Genomic DNA, 17,003 nt, shown 5'->3' with positions numbered 1-17,003 from the left:
ATTAGATGTATATTGAGGTAGAACAACAAAGAAGTATGACAGCATTATAATTTTTGCAGAAAGAGAATTCTTTCCCCTTAAACCCAATGCAAATGTGGAGACTATTTACATGGGTTCCACGGAAGGACAAAGTCCAATCCACTTCCTTAGTACCACCAAGCTCTTATGTTTTAACATTATATGTGGTTTGGTTTTTTAAGTTAAACAAGTTTAATTTAGAAAGTTATGCATGTACTTAAACATCATGAATTATATTTAGAAAACATCTTACCTTTATATCCAAAGTGATATCAAGAAATGCCTCATACGTATCCGAAACTGCTTTGCAATTCAAGCACTTCACTGGAAGCAAAATATAAATGCTTAACATTATGTGAAGGAGACTAACTGTCCAAATTCAAGTTGTTGACAGATACTACTTTAGACAAACTACAGACTGCTTTACTACCGACAAAAGACACAGATCAGTTCTAAGGACAGGAGTATTTTTTCAAGTACCTCTCGATCTTAGAAATCCTCCAAATATTTGATGAATGATGGTGGTAGCTTGAGAAGATCTGTCCAATCTGGAAATAAATTATAATCAGACCTCAGAAGATTTAAGGCACAGAGTTAACTCTTCAAAGAGTTTGATGAAAACCAAGGATGATGTAGACTTTCGTTGCTGATAGTAAATAAGGCACTAAAAGGTGCTAGAGATCATTTCTGAGAGTAAATAAAGGACTAGAAGGTGCTAGAGAATGTATGAAAGTGGACTTGTTTATGCTTACTCGGTGCTTCCGTTCAAGCACGCTTCCTGCATAGCATCAACAGTATAGCGCAAGAACTCGTGTGCGTCTTCTTGACTGCCAAAACGGAAATGTTGTCCTATTCCTAAATAAGAAGATGATAGTATTGACCTCATTTAAAAATGAAATCATTCTTGTATTTCTAAAATCTCTCTTCATTTGAGTGTTAAAACCACTTAGACACATCAAATTATTATTTGAAGATTACAAGCTATCGAAAAGAAACACATCTGAAGCCACTTACGACTGAGATTACTGATAACATGCGTAGGCTCGATGGCATCAACAGTGCAACGCAGGGCCTGGTTAATGTGAGTCTCCATCGTGCACATCATGCAAAAATCTTGTTCACGACCTGAAGAGTGAAAGAACAAAGCATCCCAGTCCAGCGAAATATCCAGAACTACAAACATCTAAGTACAATTTAAACTATAGATACAATATCCACTCTCCTTGCTACATTCTATTCTCCCAAGATGCCAATGTCCCAACAGTCTTGTAACACTTCATTTCACACAACTTTACAGAATAAAAATATCCACTAAGCCTGTATTCAAATGCATTTTGTGATGAGAAATCTAAAAGACTACTGCAAAGTCGCAGTTGTAAAGGCTGACAGGAATGTGAACTCCACTGGCTGCAAAATGTATTACTCTCTAAAATTACTACTAAATGCATTACTGTCCAATGCACTTCATTATTCCCATGAAGCAATAAATGATCCTTTAATAAACAAACAAACAAACAAACAAACAAATAACTAAATAAATAAATAAAACATGGTGCATTAATTGCACTCCATATGCTATTCGGAGCCCACTGCTAATACAGTGCTCAAAGCCAGCTTCTACAGGTAAAATCAGGCAAATAAGCTTATCTCACAGAATCACTGCTGTTCTTTCACCTTCAGAGCTATCCAACAGGTTCAAAATACTGTTAGGAAGTACTCACATGACTGGCTGTGCTCAAGAGAAAGCATGTAATTGGCAAGTGGGGGTGTGTAGGTCAAACACTGTAGAGTAGCATTAAGAAAACATGTGTTGCCAAGATTGTACAGGCCAACTCCAACACTTTGTGTTTCTCGCCAATCCATACAAATCTTCTCAGGTGGAAAAAGAATGCTCTGTGGTGGAGCAATTCCATCATTAACGACTGCAAGAAAGTTAAATTTAAAAAGAGATCTTGTTTGTTTGTTTCTAAGAAAGGTATTTAAAAAAATACTTTTCTGCAGGAGCACCTAGAGGAGCTAGCTACAATCCAAACCAGAAAAACTTATTGCAGACAGCTTTAATACCACCAAATTCAAATTGGCTGGTCAACACAATGTTTTGGGGGAAAAAAAAAACAAAAAAAAAAACAACTTTAGTCAACCATTTTAATTTTTCTAAGGCAAGGCTAACTGCCATTCTGTTTGTAGCACCTAATGCCAAGTTCCTCTCCATCTATAATCTTTAACCTGATTAACTCAACTACTGTTTTTTTCCTTATTATAACTTAAACCACAAACTTAGACTTGAAATTATACGGTAAAAACGTAAAAACTAGGAACTAGGAATGACGGTACCCCTACAGATACCAGATCTTTTCCTGAGCAATGTTATCCTTCAAAAAACCTGTGAAAAATGGAAGCTGTGAATAGCAACAATCAAACACTTTTCTTTGCAAAACAGAAAAGACATGGAGGAATCTGTGCATTACAAAAAGCTCCCCATATTTCTCTGTTGACTGTAAATATATCAAAATTAATTTCTGTAACATCAGTCACTTCAGTTGCCTTAGGGGATTCGCTTTTCAAGTCTTTGTTCACAGTAGTCCCCTTCTCTATCAGTGCAACAAGTAAGAACTGCATTTTCTACTTTTGCTTTGAAGAAAATGGAGGCAGGATAAAACGCACACGTACTTAGATCTCTTGGGGCAAAAGCCTTAGATTTTTCAGATGATCTACAGTAAATAGCACCTCCACGTCCTTGGGCCACAGAGACTTGGCTTGAATCTTCTGCAGGCACTATCCGGCCCCAGTTGGCGGTGCGTGACATCAGTATTTTAGTACTTGGTTTCTTGGATTTGCCAGACCGCCTTGAAGAGGGCTTTTTAGGCTTTGAAGATTTGGGCTTCTTAGCTACGGTCATTGTTCACATCTGCGACAGAGACAGAAGTTCTGGTTGACGTAAGACTATCAAGAAGCATTCCAAGAAGAAAAGAGTAACAGAAGTCCTGTCACTTAATCTCAAAGAAACAGCCTTAAGAACTAAATCGCTGGTATGAATGATTTAAAAAGAATCCCCAAACTAAACACACAAAGTGAAAATTTCCATCTAAACTCTATCAGTATTACTTTTCGCTTCTGCAGAACTAGTGGCTGATGCCATTTCTTTCCCTTCCGTAGGATTTTAATCCATTACAACTCTGGAGTCTTTTTAATATAAAAATGTAGAAGACATTCTCTGAGGGGAATCAGTTATTTATTGATTTCCGGAGTTGCGCAATTATCTGTTAATTAGTACCTATGATCTAATAGATAATTGTTGCAATCATCTATTGCTGGCATGAGTAACGGAACACTATTACTTCACTGCCTGCGTTTTTCTGTTTCGTCTGCACAAAGGTACCCAGAACTCACTGCTACTTTTCTTCTGTCTTTCCAGGGCTCGCCCTCTACCTCACTGTCTACTGCACCAGTCATGAGGGGTTTGTTGTGATTCTATAATGAGCCTAGCTTTTAAATACACCTTTTCTGGGCGTCACTTGGTGACGGCAAGTTAATTTGTGAGGGCTCCTCAGTCTACATCATGCGGTCGCTTTTTCCAGGTGAAAAAGCGGAGCTGTAAGTGGCAGTACACTAAAGCCCTGGCATGCTGAGATCCAAGAGGAGAGATGTTTGGCCCTCCTTTTCACTCCTGGGAACCATATACCTCAAAACCCACAGAGGATGGGCTATATCTCAGAGAAATCTTGGGAAAGGAGAGCATGAAGAGCATGTTTGCAAATTTATTTCTCCCTGGGCTTCTTCTGCTTCTCCAAGAAAGACGAGTTTGAATATAACTTTGGCAGCAGTACTTCTGGTGTTTTACTCCTACCACATTTAAAACTCCTACGACAAACTGAAAAGTTAGACTAAAAAGCAGCTCTTTCCGTTCTCCTTTGTAAAGTTGCACGCTTTCCTCATGCAAAACAACAGGGGAATGTAAGCTAGAAACGGAAATGCTGAATGTAAAACAAAACAAAACAAACCTCAGCCCTCCAGGACAAAAGCCAATAACTGCTACAAAGTCCTTTTTAAAATGCTGATTAGGTTTCAAGGTGATACCTCTTTAAATAAGCGTAGTTGTGTGTCCATAGGCAGAAGCTGAATAATGACAGGATGAACGTCTATACTTCATGTTTTGTTACTGTCTTACAGTAGGACACAGGGACTTGTTACCTTTAGGGAAACCACTAACCTCATGGAGGGTTTAAAACATAACCTAGTTTGTTATACCAAAATGACGGAGAGAACAAAGCATGAAGTGCTTTCAGATTTCTAGCACGCCTTGATTGCTGTCCATTAAACTTCAGACACGTTAAACAAAACACAGTAAATAAGAAAACTCCTAGTCCCACAGCTGGCAAATTGTGCGCAGAGGTTGTAATTAGAACTTTTTTGCCTTGACGTTTTACATTTAAAATTGATTTTAAATCCATTCTATACACACTTTCCATTCCTGAAAAAACAATACGCAAACCTGACAAATGCATTTACATGAGAAATGAAGTCGTCCTTGTCCGATTGGAAGACTAAGGTGACAGCTCCTGGGCTCAGGGATAAGCTCCGATCTTCACCAGTGACAGCTCCTTTTTTAGGATTGAAAGGGAAAATGTTTCAGCAACACATTGGAAACATACTTAAGGGACAAGAAACAAAATCAAGACTGCAGTGAGAAGGAGAACAGAAAAACAATACTGGGGGGAAAGGAAAGGAAAGGAAAGGAAAGGAAAGGAAAGGAAAGGAAAGGAAAGGAAAGGAAAGGAAAGGAAAGGAAAGGAAAGGAAAGGAAAGGAAAGGAAAGGAAAGGAAAGGAAAGGAAAGGAAAGGAAAGGAAAGGAAAGGAAAGGAAAGGAAAGGAAAGGAAAGGAAAGGAAAGGAAAGGAAAGGAAAGGAAAGGAAAGGAAAGGAAAGGAAAGGAAAGGAAAGAAGAAAAAAAGAAAAAAAGGGAAGGGAAGGGAAGGGAAGGGAAGGGAAGGGAAGGGAAGGGAAGGGAAGGGAAGGGAAGGGAAGGGAAGGGAAGGGAAGGGAAGGGAAGGGAAGGGAAGGGAAGGGAAGGGAAGGGAAGGGAAGGGAAGGGAAGGGAAGGGAAGGGAAGGGAAGGGAAGGGAAGGGAAGACCTTGATCTTTATACTGACCAATGAGATAAGCCTTACACATTTTTAAGTTTATTTTTGACAACTGATTGAGGTGTTACCAGGTATTAAGTACGATTCAAGAGCAAATATTAACACTAGAAAGAAGAAATCCGATCCACCACCACTGTTTCAAAATACATCCATTTCTCATTTGGAGATGATGTCTCTCTGACAAGATAGTAGAAAAACTGTAAATACCGATAGAGCTTCCTCTCCCGATGTTCCATATACATACCGATGCTGTTCCTACACCTACGCTCTGAGCATAAATTTATGTTGACATGAGTATCGGGTGTTACTCCTCTCTTTGTTTGCCTTGAGAGACACACCTCTTGTCCATTGAAAAGTAAATTCAAGATTCCAGATCAGTTAAGACAGTTGCTATCCCCCCATTCAGAGTTCTGCAGCAGCACTGTTCAGATGTGTTTAGCAGTCTCTTTAGAAAATGTTATCACTTAGGACCTGCTTCTCAGTAGGTCCACGTTTGGCCTCCGCTTAGCAGAGAGTCAATCCCAGCTTAAGCTTTCGTACAAGAGCCCCTTCACGAAACGGAGTTGAACCCTGACATAACTGAGTTGAACCTTTAACCTTGAAGCTTCCTTAAAGAAGAAAGCAGCACCCAGGCCAGGAAATAGAAATTAATCGTCACTTTACCCTGAAACGCAGTGGGCTATTCTGTGCTGGCAGGATTGCTGCCGGGCTGGCCGACGAGGCGGCGGGCAGCTCCCCGGGGCCACAGGGCCTGGCACAGGGAGCCGCCGGGGGTCTCCAAGGTCCAGGAACAGCGGCAACAGCGGCAACAGCAGGGACAGAGGGGACAGCAGCGACAGCAGCAGCCACCTCAGCCGGGGCCCTCTCCACAACCGCCACAACGGCCTCGGAACGCCGCCAAACTCGGAGCTCCAGCGTGACGCCTTTTGAACCTGGCCGCGCTGCTCATGGCTAAAACCAGAGCGTTTCCTCCGGCGTGTGTTTACTGTCGGTGCCGCCATGACGGTCAATCGGCTACACCCCTTAACGCGACACTACTAGAGGAAGAAGATGACAGGGCTTGCATGCACTGCATTAGGCTTTGCATGTGAAAACACCCCCAAATAATTTCACGTGCATTTAACGTTTTTAAAGGGAAAAAAACAGGAAGGTGTAGTCTCTCTGTAAGCTACAGCCCTACATAGTTAAGGCATCAGCATTCATTCCTTTGCTTGATAGCAAAGTATGAACATACAGAAGAGTTAAATATTTTCTTTGCATTCTTAAAGGCGATTTTTCAGACTTGGGCTTCAGTTGTTGGAGTTGAAGAGATCAGTAGACATCCTTACTTTTACGTTAAGACCAAAATCTTTATCTAAGATTGTGTTATCGAACGCAACTAAACTCCCACCCCCACATGGTTTTTTTGTAACTTCGCAATGATCTTTCTGCAGTCCCACTCTGATGGTCTTTCAGTAACATGCAAACTGCCGTGGCAGATTCTGTTACAGTGCTTTTCTATTGACAGTGTGCATAACACCCAAGGTAAAGCCCCTCATTTCGCAGTGGGGACATAAAGTGTTTCTTTGGACCCTGCTGCTTCTGTTAGTACTCATTTTTTCACAAACTTGTTGAACCTGAGCCGTGCCTACTGAGCCAACGAATGCTTTGATGACACAGTATTTTGTCAAAGCAGTTTTGCTTCTTGGAGCTACAGAAGCAGCTCTGGCTACGTGATAGGGAATTGTGCTGCATTGGCAAAACCAGACTTAGCTACAGACTTACAACACTTGCTAACTCGATCTATTTCAAATCTCATTTTAACTTTAAAGGACAATTAGTTTTGTGGCTCCTGTCTTACTAATTTGCCTTGTTTTGCATGGAAGGGCAGCCTGTGAATGTTTTGCTTTATTGCATGCTTCAAAAAAAGGCTGAGGAAGAGACTGGAGGAACCTTTTCTATTCTATGGACTTTCCCCCGAGAGTGTGGAATTGCAGGCTACTTGGATGAATGTTCGAATATGAGTAAGGGAGCAGACCTCAGCCAAAGGAGGTGGAATCCTTGCTTAATAGTATCAGTGTGGGGACATCTTTGCTTAACGGGAGCCATTTAAACTCTTCATAGAAACAAAATAAGCTGGACATCTTATGCTTGGAAAGCAGTATGGTTACACAGCGGCTAACATAATGACTTGAGTCTACTGCTCTGCAACTTCAGGTTTTGTTTTCAAGCAGTGCATACATCAGTTTAAGCTTTGGACAAGGAGATTTGCAATGCAAATAGTGATAAACCAGAATCAGCGGCACTGACGAGTGTAATGGTGAAATGCAGCAAATCAAGTATTCCTGGAGAAATGTGAGATTACAAAACTAGCAAGCCATGAAGCACTTTTGTTGTTGTTGGTTGTTTTTTAAATCAATTCTTATATGCTGAAATAGCACCTTCAAGAAAATGTGTTTATCTAGCCAGGTAACGGTGTCTCCCTGTAAACATGAAGGAAATGCCAGGAGCAGGCATACCTCTTTGCTGTCAAAATAAAGAGCAAGTCAAGGCCAACATCATGACATAGTGCAAAGGCTTGCTAAGAAAGATCATTCTAAGAGGTCTGCAAGAAAAGATGACTTACTTTGTCATAAGTTTGTCAAATAGAATGGACGAGTTAGTAGTCGAGTACCGACTGTGTCCGACTCTACAGCTGCAGCGCAGCTCCAAGTCCCTGTTTTCTCCGTGGACTCGTCTCACAGTTTTTGCACCAGCTCTACTCCTCAATGTTCTGGTGACTGAAACGCAGAAACAAAGGATTTTGAAACAGTGAAGATGGGATTCTCCTTATTTCACCGTTGCTCTTGTAAAATGGAAACAGACAAACAAAAAAGGCACCCTGAAGTGGATTGAGTTTTCTTTACATTTCAGATCAGAAGTTGGTGTCACAACCACTGCATTCCACTTCTTTATCGCTCTGCACGTTTAAACTGTCTACTTAAAACTGGGACCTGTAGGGAAATTTTTAAAGAGACTGAAAGCTAGCCAGACAAAAACAAACGTGCAACTTTTGTTCCATGCGGGAAGGAAATCTACTCCAGTTATTTCTGTCAAGTATCGATTTACTTTGCACAATTAGAACAGTTTGCTTTGTGCCTACCAAGCTGCAATTCACACTGCTCCCTCCCCAAGGAATTCATAAAATCTCCTATTTGCACCTACCTCTCTTCACAGAAAAGTCACTGAGGAGTGAATTCAGATGACTACAGAAGGCTTTGGGGCCAAATGAAAGCCATGGAGTGACCAAGTGCCATCCTCTTCAGTAACCAGCACAAATAGGTATCCCGGGGACTTACAGCCACTTACCTGTGTTATATTCTTTTTTTCGTTCCAATTTTGGCTTTCTCAACTGCCTACATTAAGAAAGAGGACAGGGCAGAGAAGGGAGAAAAGACCTGTTGTATTAGACCCATCAAGGATGGGAAATTTCACCATGTTTACAAGCCAGTGCTCCATGGTACACAAAGAGAAGCCTGTAGGCCTCACGCAGGATCCACATCCCAAGTCTGTTGCTTGCCATATACATGCGGTTCTGTATGTACCCACATTTCCTAGCTTGCTCATGTTGAATTCTCAAAATTGTGAGCAATAGCACCCAAGTGGAAAAGATACATGTCCTGGTTAGGACATGTATCCTCAGTTAGGACAAAGTTAGTTCTCCTACTAGTAGCGGGTAGGTTGCTATATTTTGGATTAGAATGTGTGAAAGGATGTTTAGAAGAGTGCTGATACCACCCCGATGGTTCAATTGCTGCAGAGCAGTACTTACAACAAGCCAAGGACCTTTCGGTGTCTCACTGTCCTACTAGCGATCAGAATCGGCGCACAGCAACAGCTGCGAGGGGACAGACTCAGGATGGCCGACCCCAACTGGCCAAAGAATTCTATGCCTTATGGCAACATGCTGCACCATGGATAGGGTGGGGCAGCCGGGCTGCTAGGGGTTACGCTGGGCACTGGTCAGCGGGTAGTGAGCAACTGCATTGTACATCACTTGTTTTGTACACATTACTAGTAGCAGTACTATCATCATCATCATCATCATCATTATTATTTTCCTGTCTTAATAAACTGTCTTTATCTCAACTCGCGGGCTTCACTTTCCCATTTCTCTCCCCCATCCCAGAGAGGGAGGTGGGAGGGTTGCAGAAGGGCTGTGTGGTGTTTAGCTGCCGGCCGGGTTAAACCACAACACCACCTCAAAGGGGTTGGGAAAAAAAACAGGTTTTTTTAGAAAAGCAGAAGACTTTCACTGAGAAGAGGGATTCTAGTTTTAAGGTACTGGTACGCCATCAGCATGCTCATAGGCCTCTGCTGATTTTAGCCGGAGGTTTATCAGGCCACAACTCACTGCACATGCTTTCTCTCTTGCTTTTCAATCTACAAATCGAACAGAGATTGAACATATAGAAATACAGTACCTTGAAAAGCATCTTCTCTTGACATTTCCCCTCAGTATCGCCATACTTTCTTCAAAGCTGGAGACTGAACACCGCAGGATGCTTTTGCTCATTGATCTTAAACGGTGTCCGTTGAAACATTCAATACTGGGAGAAGAATAATCCTAGGGAAAGAAGGAAACAAGAATATATTTATGTGAACCACGTAGATTCAGATAAAGAAATTCTGCCTCACGCAAGTTTAATTGACCCTCCTGACTTGGTAGTGGGGCAACTAATGGCAGGCGGACACTGAAACACTGCTGTGCTCAAGAAAAAACTGGAGAGAAAAAAAAAAAAAGAAAAAAAAAAAAAGCTTTCAAAACTAAAGCTTCCCTCTCCCCACCGTATTCTTGTGGATAACTTAAGCTTAATATCCTTGGCAAAAAGATATTGCAGCAAAACCTTTCACATAAACTTAGAGTTTCGTGAAAAACAACAACAACAAAAAAAACTTTAAATTCAATTGGAATTTTTTTCAATAAATTCAATTGGAATTTAAATTCAAAACTTTAAATTCAGTTGAATTTTAATTAAAAAAACTAAACTAATTAATTTAAATTAAAAAAATTTAAATTCAATTGGCTGTTCAGAGGAACAGTCAAGCTTGACATTATACATCCTAGAATTAAAATCTAGTTTGAGTTTTTCTCCCATCTCCAGACCTTGCTAAAGATGCTTAATAGGAGCTCTGTCAAAAAAAGTGTAAGGCTTGTTATATCAAAGCTTCGAACCCTTCTTACTGCCCTTGACCTTCTTCACATTGCTGCTCCTACAAGGGTGAGTACTATCATTTTTAGTACGGGAGGGAAGCTGTGATATCCTTGAGTGGGGGGTCATTCTGTTTACAAAATGAAGTTCCAGTAAGAGTACATCAAATGAACCAACTTTCTTTGAACTTTAATTCATCACTATATTGAATGAATGACCTCTGGATTTCTCTCTCCCATTTGGAAGTCAATTTGAAAACAAAATACCTCTGCCATAAAGAGACAGGCATCAGAGACACCTGTTGCGCCTCAAGAACGGAGAAGGTATGAACGACAAGAGCAGCTGAATAAAATGCAACTTGCCATTAGAAATGGGTGTACTGGCATCTACAGGTGCCGCTGGCATCTCCTCATTTTCATTACTCTCTTCATCTGGTTTCTCGTCTTCAGTAGCAGGGTTCTGCTGTGGTGACTTGGAGTTGTCGCATGGAGCACACGCTGCAGAGGTGCGACCTTGCAAGAAAGAATAGATACCAAAGATCTTCGTTGTGCATTTTCAGTTACAAATGCAGAGACAAGTCTTCAAATCCTTAGCGTTAAAGCACGTACCTCTTTTCTCACGAGATTCTTTAATTTGTTCACAAAGTCGTCCAAACTCTGTATCCGTTTCGTTCCTCACCATTGAATATGCAGTGCCTTCCAAAACATAGGCGCTGTGACGATCTGAAATTTTACACACTTTAACTGAATGTTGTCTACCAACCAATGAAACTGTTTTGATCACAGAAAAAAATTGCTTTCTTCATAGGTTGGTTCCGAAAGCTTATCTCAGTGAATATTTTCAGCATAACAACATCGAAGTTAATTAAAACAAAAGCACTAGTTCCTTGGGAACACTTATATCACAATTCCATGCCCAAGTAGCAAAATGATAAAATATTTATAGTCTGGACGTCCAAAATCATCTAATCCATCCGAAGTCTATTGTCTGCACACAGCATTTATCCATCTATATGTTTGACAGATTTTTTAAACTAGGGCTAAAAAGCACATCCCCACCTGTAGATCTTTGATCCGGGTAGTACTCTAAGGCATTGTTACAGATTAGATCGATGTCCTTCAGCTAGTCTCCTGCAGCGAGGTACTGGCGCGAGTCAATTTGAGTCAGAACTGTTGAAAGATTCATTGGCTCTTTAATCCTTGTGGCACAGTCAGGTACCTGCAGATCAAATACAAGCATTCAGAGGTTTTCTTAACCTTGCACACTGTCTACCAAAATTATTCTGAAGACTTTAAATAAACGACTTCCTAAAAACTCTGAACATTTGCGATGCATCAGAAGATGCTGAAATTAACCAGTTTGCTTCTCAAAAATTGAAGGGCTTTTTCATTTTTCATTAGAGCGGCTAGGAGAGGACAACAAGAAGTAGGGAGGTCAGAAGCACGTGCATGGTAGAGAAGAAACACTGAGGGTGGGAGATTCATTTCACTTTGCTTCAGAAAATCACAACAGTGAAAGCTGAGCAAGCCATCCGGCATTCTCTTTGTTGTCGACATTGAGGAAAAGGTGCATGAATTGCACCTGTGAGGTACCTATTGCAGGCATCTACTTTAGAATGAGATAACTGGGCCCTGAGGTACTGATTTCTTCCCTCAGACCAGAAGAGGAGACTAATGACCAGTTCAGATGAGGACATATGTATCTGTCTAGATTTTTCACAGCTCAAGAACCTAGGAGAAAAGGGGAAGAAAAGCCAGTGGATGCCCACAAGAAGAGGACTTTGCTGATCCCCAGGTATATTCAAGTTACATCTGTCTTTGAAATATACGCCCCTAGTTTAGGCTTATCTCATAAATTAAGGAGAAAAAGGCATCTAAGCAGCCAATTGGAGGAAAAAGAAAACACACTGCACTTATGGTTGATTCCTATTGAGGAGTTCCAGATGAAACAGAGAACAGGATCTCAAAACTTATTTTTACAAACTGCTGCTCCTATTCCTGTTCCCACAGGAACTGACAGTCCAATAAAGGGCTTTAGACTTCACTCAAGTACTCCTGTAAATACTGTTTGTAATTATAACGAAAGATCTCTGTGCTTTTCAGTGCTGTGACACGCCTACATATCAAAGCCTTTTCACGAGCAAACTGTGTTGGCATTTGGACTGGCTTTTTAGAATGAAACCAGGGCTTTCAGCAAATAATCCCATAAGACACATTTGAGAGTCAGCAGAAGTAAAAGCACTGCCTCTGCTTCTTGCAAAATCCTTACAGTGCAGCCCTAAAAACAAAGTTGAACCTTCCCCAAAACGCTGAGAAATACGAACACTGAGAAGTTACAGACACACACAGATCAGCACTACTTTACCTTCTGTGGGTCAACGGGCTTTGCAAATTCCCTGAAATGTCTGTCAGTGGCAAGTCTGCGAGTAACGTCCCTCAAGAAAATTCTAAGGTCACGCAAGGTATCCTCCTCTTCCTCCTCCAGCATCCCTACTTTGGTGGGGATCACTCTTGTGGCTTCTGAGGCTCAGCTGGTGGTGCTACAGGCACGACTTCCAATGTCCGATCAACTTCAATTCATCAGGAAAAATTAGCCAATTTACAGTACTCAAATACAAGCATATGACAAATTACTGACAGAAAATGACCACCAAAGCAAAGTCCAAAGAGTTAGTAACTTCGATAGGAAAGTTTTAGATGTACTTATATCCTCCTCACCTCTTTTCTTTACAGGAGGCTTAGCCACTTCATTTAGAATTAGGTCCTCAAAAAAAGATGCTCTCTCTGCCCTACCAGGCAACTCAATATTGCACACTTCTCCAAATTCCGTATTAAATAATTTTTGCATCTAAAGCAGAAGGAGGAGAGACATTTCAGATTTAAGGCCACAAAAAACTCATCTTCTATTCCAAAAAGACGAGTACCTTTTTAAATTAATAATAACCTGAAGAACACAAACTGAAAAAAGTTATCTTCCTGGCCTTAAAAGGCTACCTTTTCACAGGCTGGCACGGCAAATTCAAATATCACCTTTAAGAATCACCTGTAGAATTAAAGCTCGCTGAAGGGATTGTACGCTACACTGATAAAGTAATGGCTTTCACCACATCCAACAGCGCCTCCTTTGTATTTACTTGCCTTGCTGCATCCTTTACTTAGAACCTTTATGGCTGTAGAGGGAAGAGACAGGCTTCAGCAGACAAGTGAGGGCTTTTTGCTGAGTTTTTATTTCTCTACCAAAAGGTGTCTGAAGTAGCTAGTACCTCTACGTCTTCCTCCATTTTCAAGTTCTAGTATTAAATGGTAGGTAAGGAATTTCACTACTTATTTTAGAAGGAATTTACAGCCTGTACAAAAACTTCTGTGGGAACTCAAGCACCTTCAAAGCAGTTGATAATAAACACGTCTAGGTAAGACCCGTTCTCTTCCCCCAGTGACTGAGACCAAATCATCAGAATGACAACAGCGTGGTCCTGTTTTGGGCACCTTCCCTTAATGTAAACTCTCAGAAGTCGATGAAGTTCTGCACGTACTTTTACTACAGTTTATTTAGGAATACAACTAGAATTCGATTCCAAAGTTACTTTAGCAGAAATTGGAACTCAGCTTTCCAGCTTGGAAAGCTTTGGCCTATATGAAGAAAGAAACTGATATACTTATTTTTTTTTAATCAAAGTGTTTCAATTCTCTACTAAATTGCATTATTAGCAGTTTACCCAACATAGCATGGAATGGCAGACTGTCAGAAGAAATCTCTTCAGTAAAAACATCCTCTTGTCATTTCAAGTACTGCATATTCTTGACTGAACCACTTTGTAGCCACCAGAATTATTGTATTAATTTATTATTTGCATGTGTGAGAAGGGGGTGAAAGTCACTTGCTTGACTCAGAAAAAACCTTAAGCAGATGCTTTCACAGTATTCTTTTTCTCTAAGCAAATTTTAAGTGATTTGTTAGGGTGCCTGAGTAATAACAGCATGCACTTAAGAAAGCACAGCATTTTGATGCTGAAAGCATTCATAAATTACAAGACACTGAAGAAATAGTAAGAAAAGTATTGACAAATACCTCTTCTGGGAGATCTGAGTGATGTACATCAGACGGAGCAAGCAGCAAAACTGGCAAAAATGCTGGAATGTTACGTAGTAGAGTTAGAAAAGTAAGTTTCAAGGCAGGTCCAGCGTTGTCCCACCATAAATGGATATCTGGGACATAAATTGTGCTTGGTGCTGTCTTCTGAGCATTTCGGATCAGCTAGTGAAAAGGAAAGCTTGGGTAAGAAAACTAAAACACGTACAAGAACCTGTTAATATATAGCTACATAGCCATCTGACTGCCCGATGAAATGAAACTACGTGAACAGAGTGGCAAGCATCCTTTCACATAAGGAATTTCTCTGTGCACCCTTTCAGATTATCAGTATTCGGAGAACTCTAGTCAGAAGATGGGAAGGATATATTCAGGCAGTGGCTAGACACCGTAGCTATATGGCCACAGCCACAATCATCGCATAACAAAGAAAGGAAATGTCCCTCTTAAGGGACACATCAGTATTCAGTCGTGTAACATGTCTGTCCTTACTTGTATGGCTCTCAAACGTTTCCACTAAAGGTAAAAATATTTTAAGGTAGTGATGCCAAACAAGAAAATGGATTTCCTGCCTAAAAGTAAAAACACCAAATCTGTTCATTTTTTCTAGTTAAAACCACATCACCGTGCAAATGAAGTGTTTTCTGAATGTTAATGCTTTTATTGCACATACTGCAACAGCACAAGTTGTGCATGTCCGTGTGAAAACAAATAAACAGAAGCCCCAAACCTTGGTTGCCTTACTAATATAATTTAGAAGAAAGCTACAAAAAGTAGCCGACATGCAGTCTGATACAGAGCCATCTACTGGGAGCACACAGTCTTAGGAGGCAATGAGAACTACTTTCTGGATCCCAGTGACATGAACAGCATTTCTTTCCACAAAGAGATGTTTATTAGCAACACCGCCCGGCTTCCTGAGCTGCTAGCAACAGCCTCACTGTAAAACTGGGTATGGAAAATGTCGACATGTACAACATCCAGATTGTTTGTGGTGCTGTCTAAAAGAAAAGGGGATTTTCAGACAGAAGCAAACATCCCAGCACATTAAAACAAGGCCACCTCCATTAACAATTAATTTTGCTCACCATACTTGCAACTCCATTGATCCTTGACATACAGTCAGTGAATCCGATGAGAAGAAAAAGAAAAAAGGTACCTGTCCACAGATTTCTTCTGGCGGTGCAACGTTTGTAAGCAGAACAGAAAGGTCCAGGGTGTGAACGGGAAACTTCTCCAAAGCATGCAACACCACGGGTGCCACGTAAGAAACCTGGCCGTACCCTTCTTTTCCTACTATTAGCAGACGGGGCTGGCATGATGTTGGTTCACAGAAAGCACTCCTAGAACAAGAGTTAAGAAAACAAGTTCATAAATGAGGTGCTGAATAGACACACAGATGTTCCAAGTAATTTTCCTATAGACTTGCTTTTCCCTCCCCAGATAATCCAAATGGCAGCGGTACATTAAATACATGTAAGATTTCCAGTTAAGTTATTCAGTCATTCCAATTGTTTCATCTTCTTCCCTTGTGTTTCCTATTTTTACAAAACCAAGACTGCAAATTAATATCCCTGCAATCTTGCTTTACTACTAGGAAATAAATTGGTGAGGAGCATTTGTTTCTCCACTACAATCAGGCTGTACCTTTGCTGGCTTAAATCAAAGATGCTAGAGACTTAGCCTTGCTCTAAAGCACAGAAAATCTTCTGGACAGCACAGCAAAAGAAACTGAGAAAAATAACTGATCCAGCTGTGACAACATGACCTAACTTTCCAACTGTGGGCTGGCATGACTTCCATACTAAAATATCACAAGATTAACACAACTTGGTGGCTTAACAAATAAAGACACCATTCAATTTTTTCTCAAGGTGTTTTAACAAGCCCTTTCTCAGTTTTCTTTCTGCTACATAATTCACTACTGGTTTAACAATCCTGGAAAACAGAAGGGCAAAAGGTGGCAACACAAACCCATAAAGTTGGGGTATTTTTAGCTAAAAGGACAGACTGCACATTTATGTGGTCTTGAGTCTTTCAAAGAATGCCATGGATTAAGTCAACGTGTTCTGGTAGTCTACGGATCACTTTGGCTTACGAAGAGAAGCCTGGGCTTTTCAATTTGGTCATTCAGAGCAACTTCATTACAACTTTAGTCCCTCCACCCTTTCTTCTTGTGAATACCAAGCACCCCTTCAACACACAAACTTGATGTTATCCCTTCGTCTACCACCCCTTGCACTTTTAACAGCTGGAACTGTTTACAAAGACTCAACAGACCTGAGAATTTAAACGTAACAGGGATCTATCTTTCTTTACCTGCTGAAACAGAGGCATTTTTTCTCTGGTCTGTTAGGCATTCCATCTTTTAATTCATCTTCAGAAACCAAGGATGCATCGTCATCACTGTCAAACATATCATCTTGTAAAATAGGATTGAAATGGTCTGAAAGGCAAAAGAGGTTTGTTAACTTTCCTGAATAGCCTTTGCCTCTTTCTCTTCCATTAATACAGCTTCTAAATCAGTGCCAAAACCCTTTCTTCATTTGAGAGCACACACTGAAAGCTATTTCCTAGAGTTCAG

At 40.7% G+C, this 17,003-nt stretch overlaps 1 protein-coding gene across 1 annotated transcript in view; it reads left to right on the top strand.

The window, feature by feature from the left end:
* LOC311218115 (very low-density lipoprotein receptor-like) overlaps positions 1-2,954 on the top strand; it is a gene marked incomplete at both ends in the record, with an annotated part of 164,109 nt that extends 161,155 nt beyond the window's left edge. Inside the window, one exon of the mRNA XM_084300602.1 lies at positions 2,791-2,954. Within this exon, the coding sequence (XP_084156728.1) occupies positions 2,791-2,954 (164 nt within the window). The remainder of the gene's footprint in view (positions 1-2,790) is intronic.
* Positions 2,955-17,003: the final 14,049 nt, after the last annotated feature.

The sequence above is a fragment of the Netta rufina genome, assembly GCF_964035555.1.
Source record: "Netta rufina genome assembly, chromosome: 23".
NCBI classification, from domain to species: Eukaryota; Metazoa; Chordata; class Aves; order Anseriformes; family Anatidae; genus Netta; species Netta rufina.
Note: the sequence above shows the minus strand (reverse complement) of the source record. Positions and strands in the feature narration are given on the sequence as shown.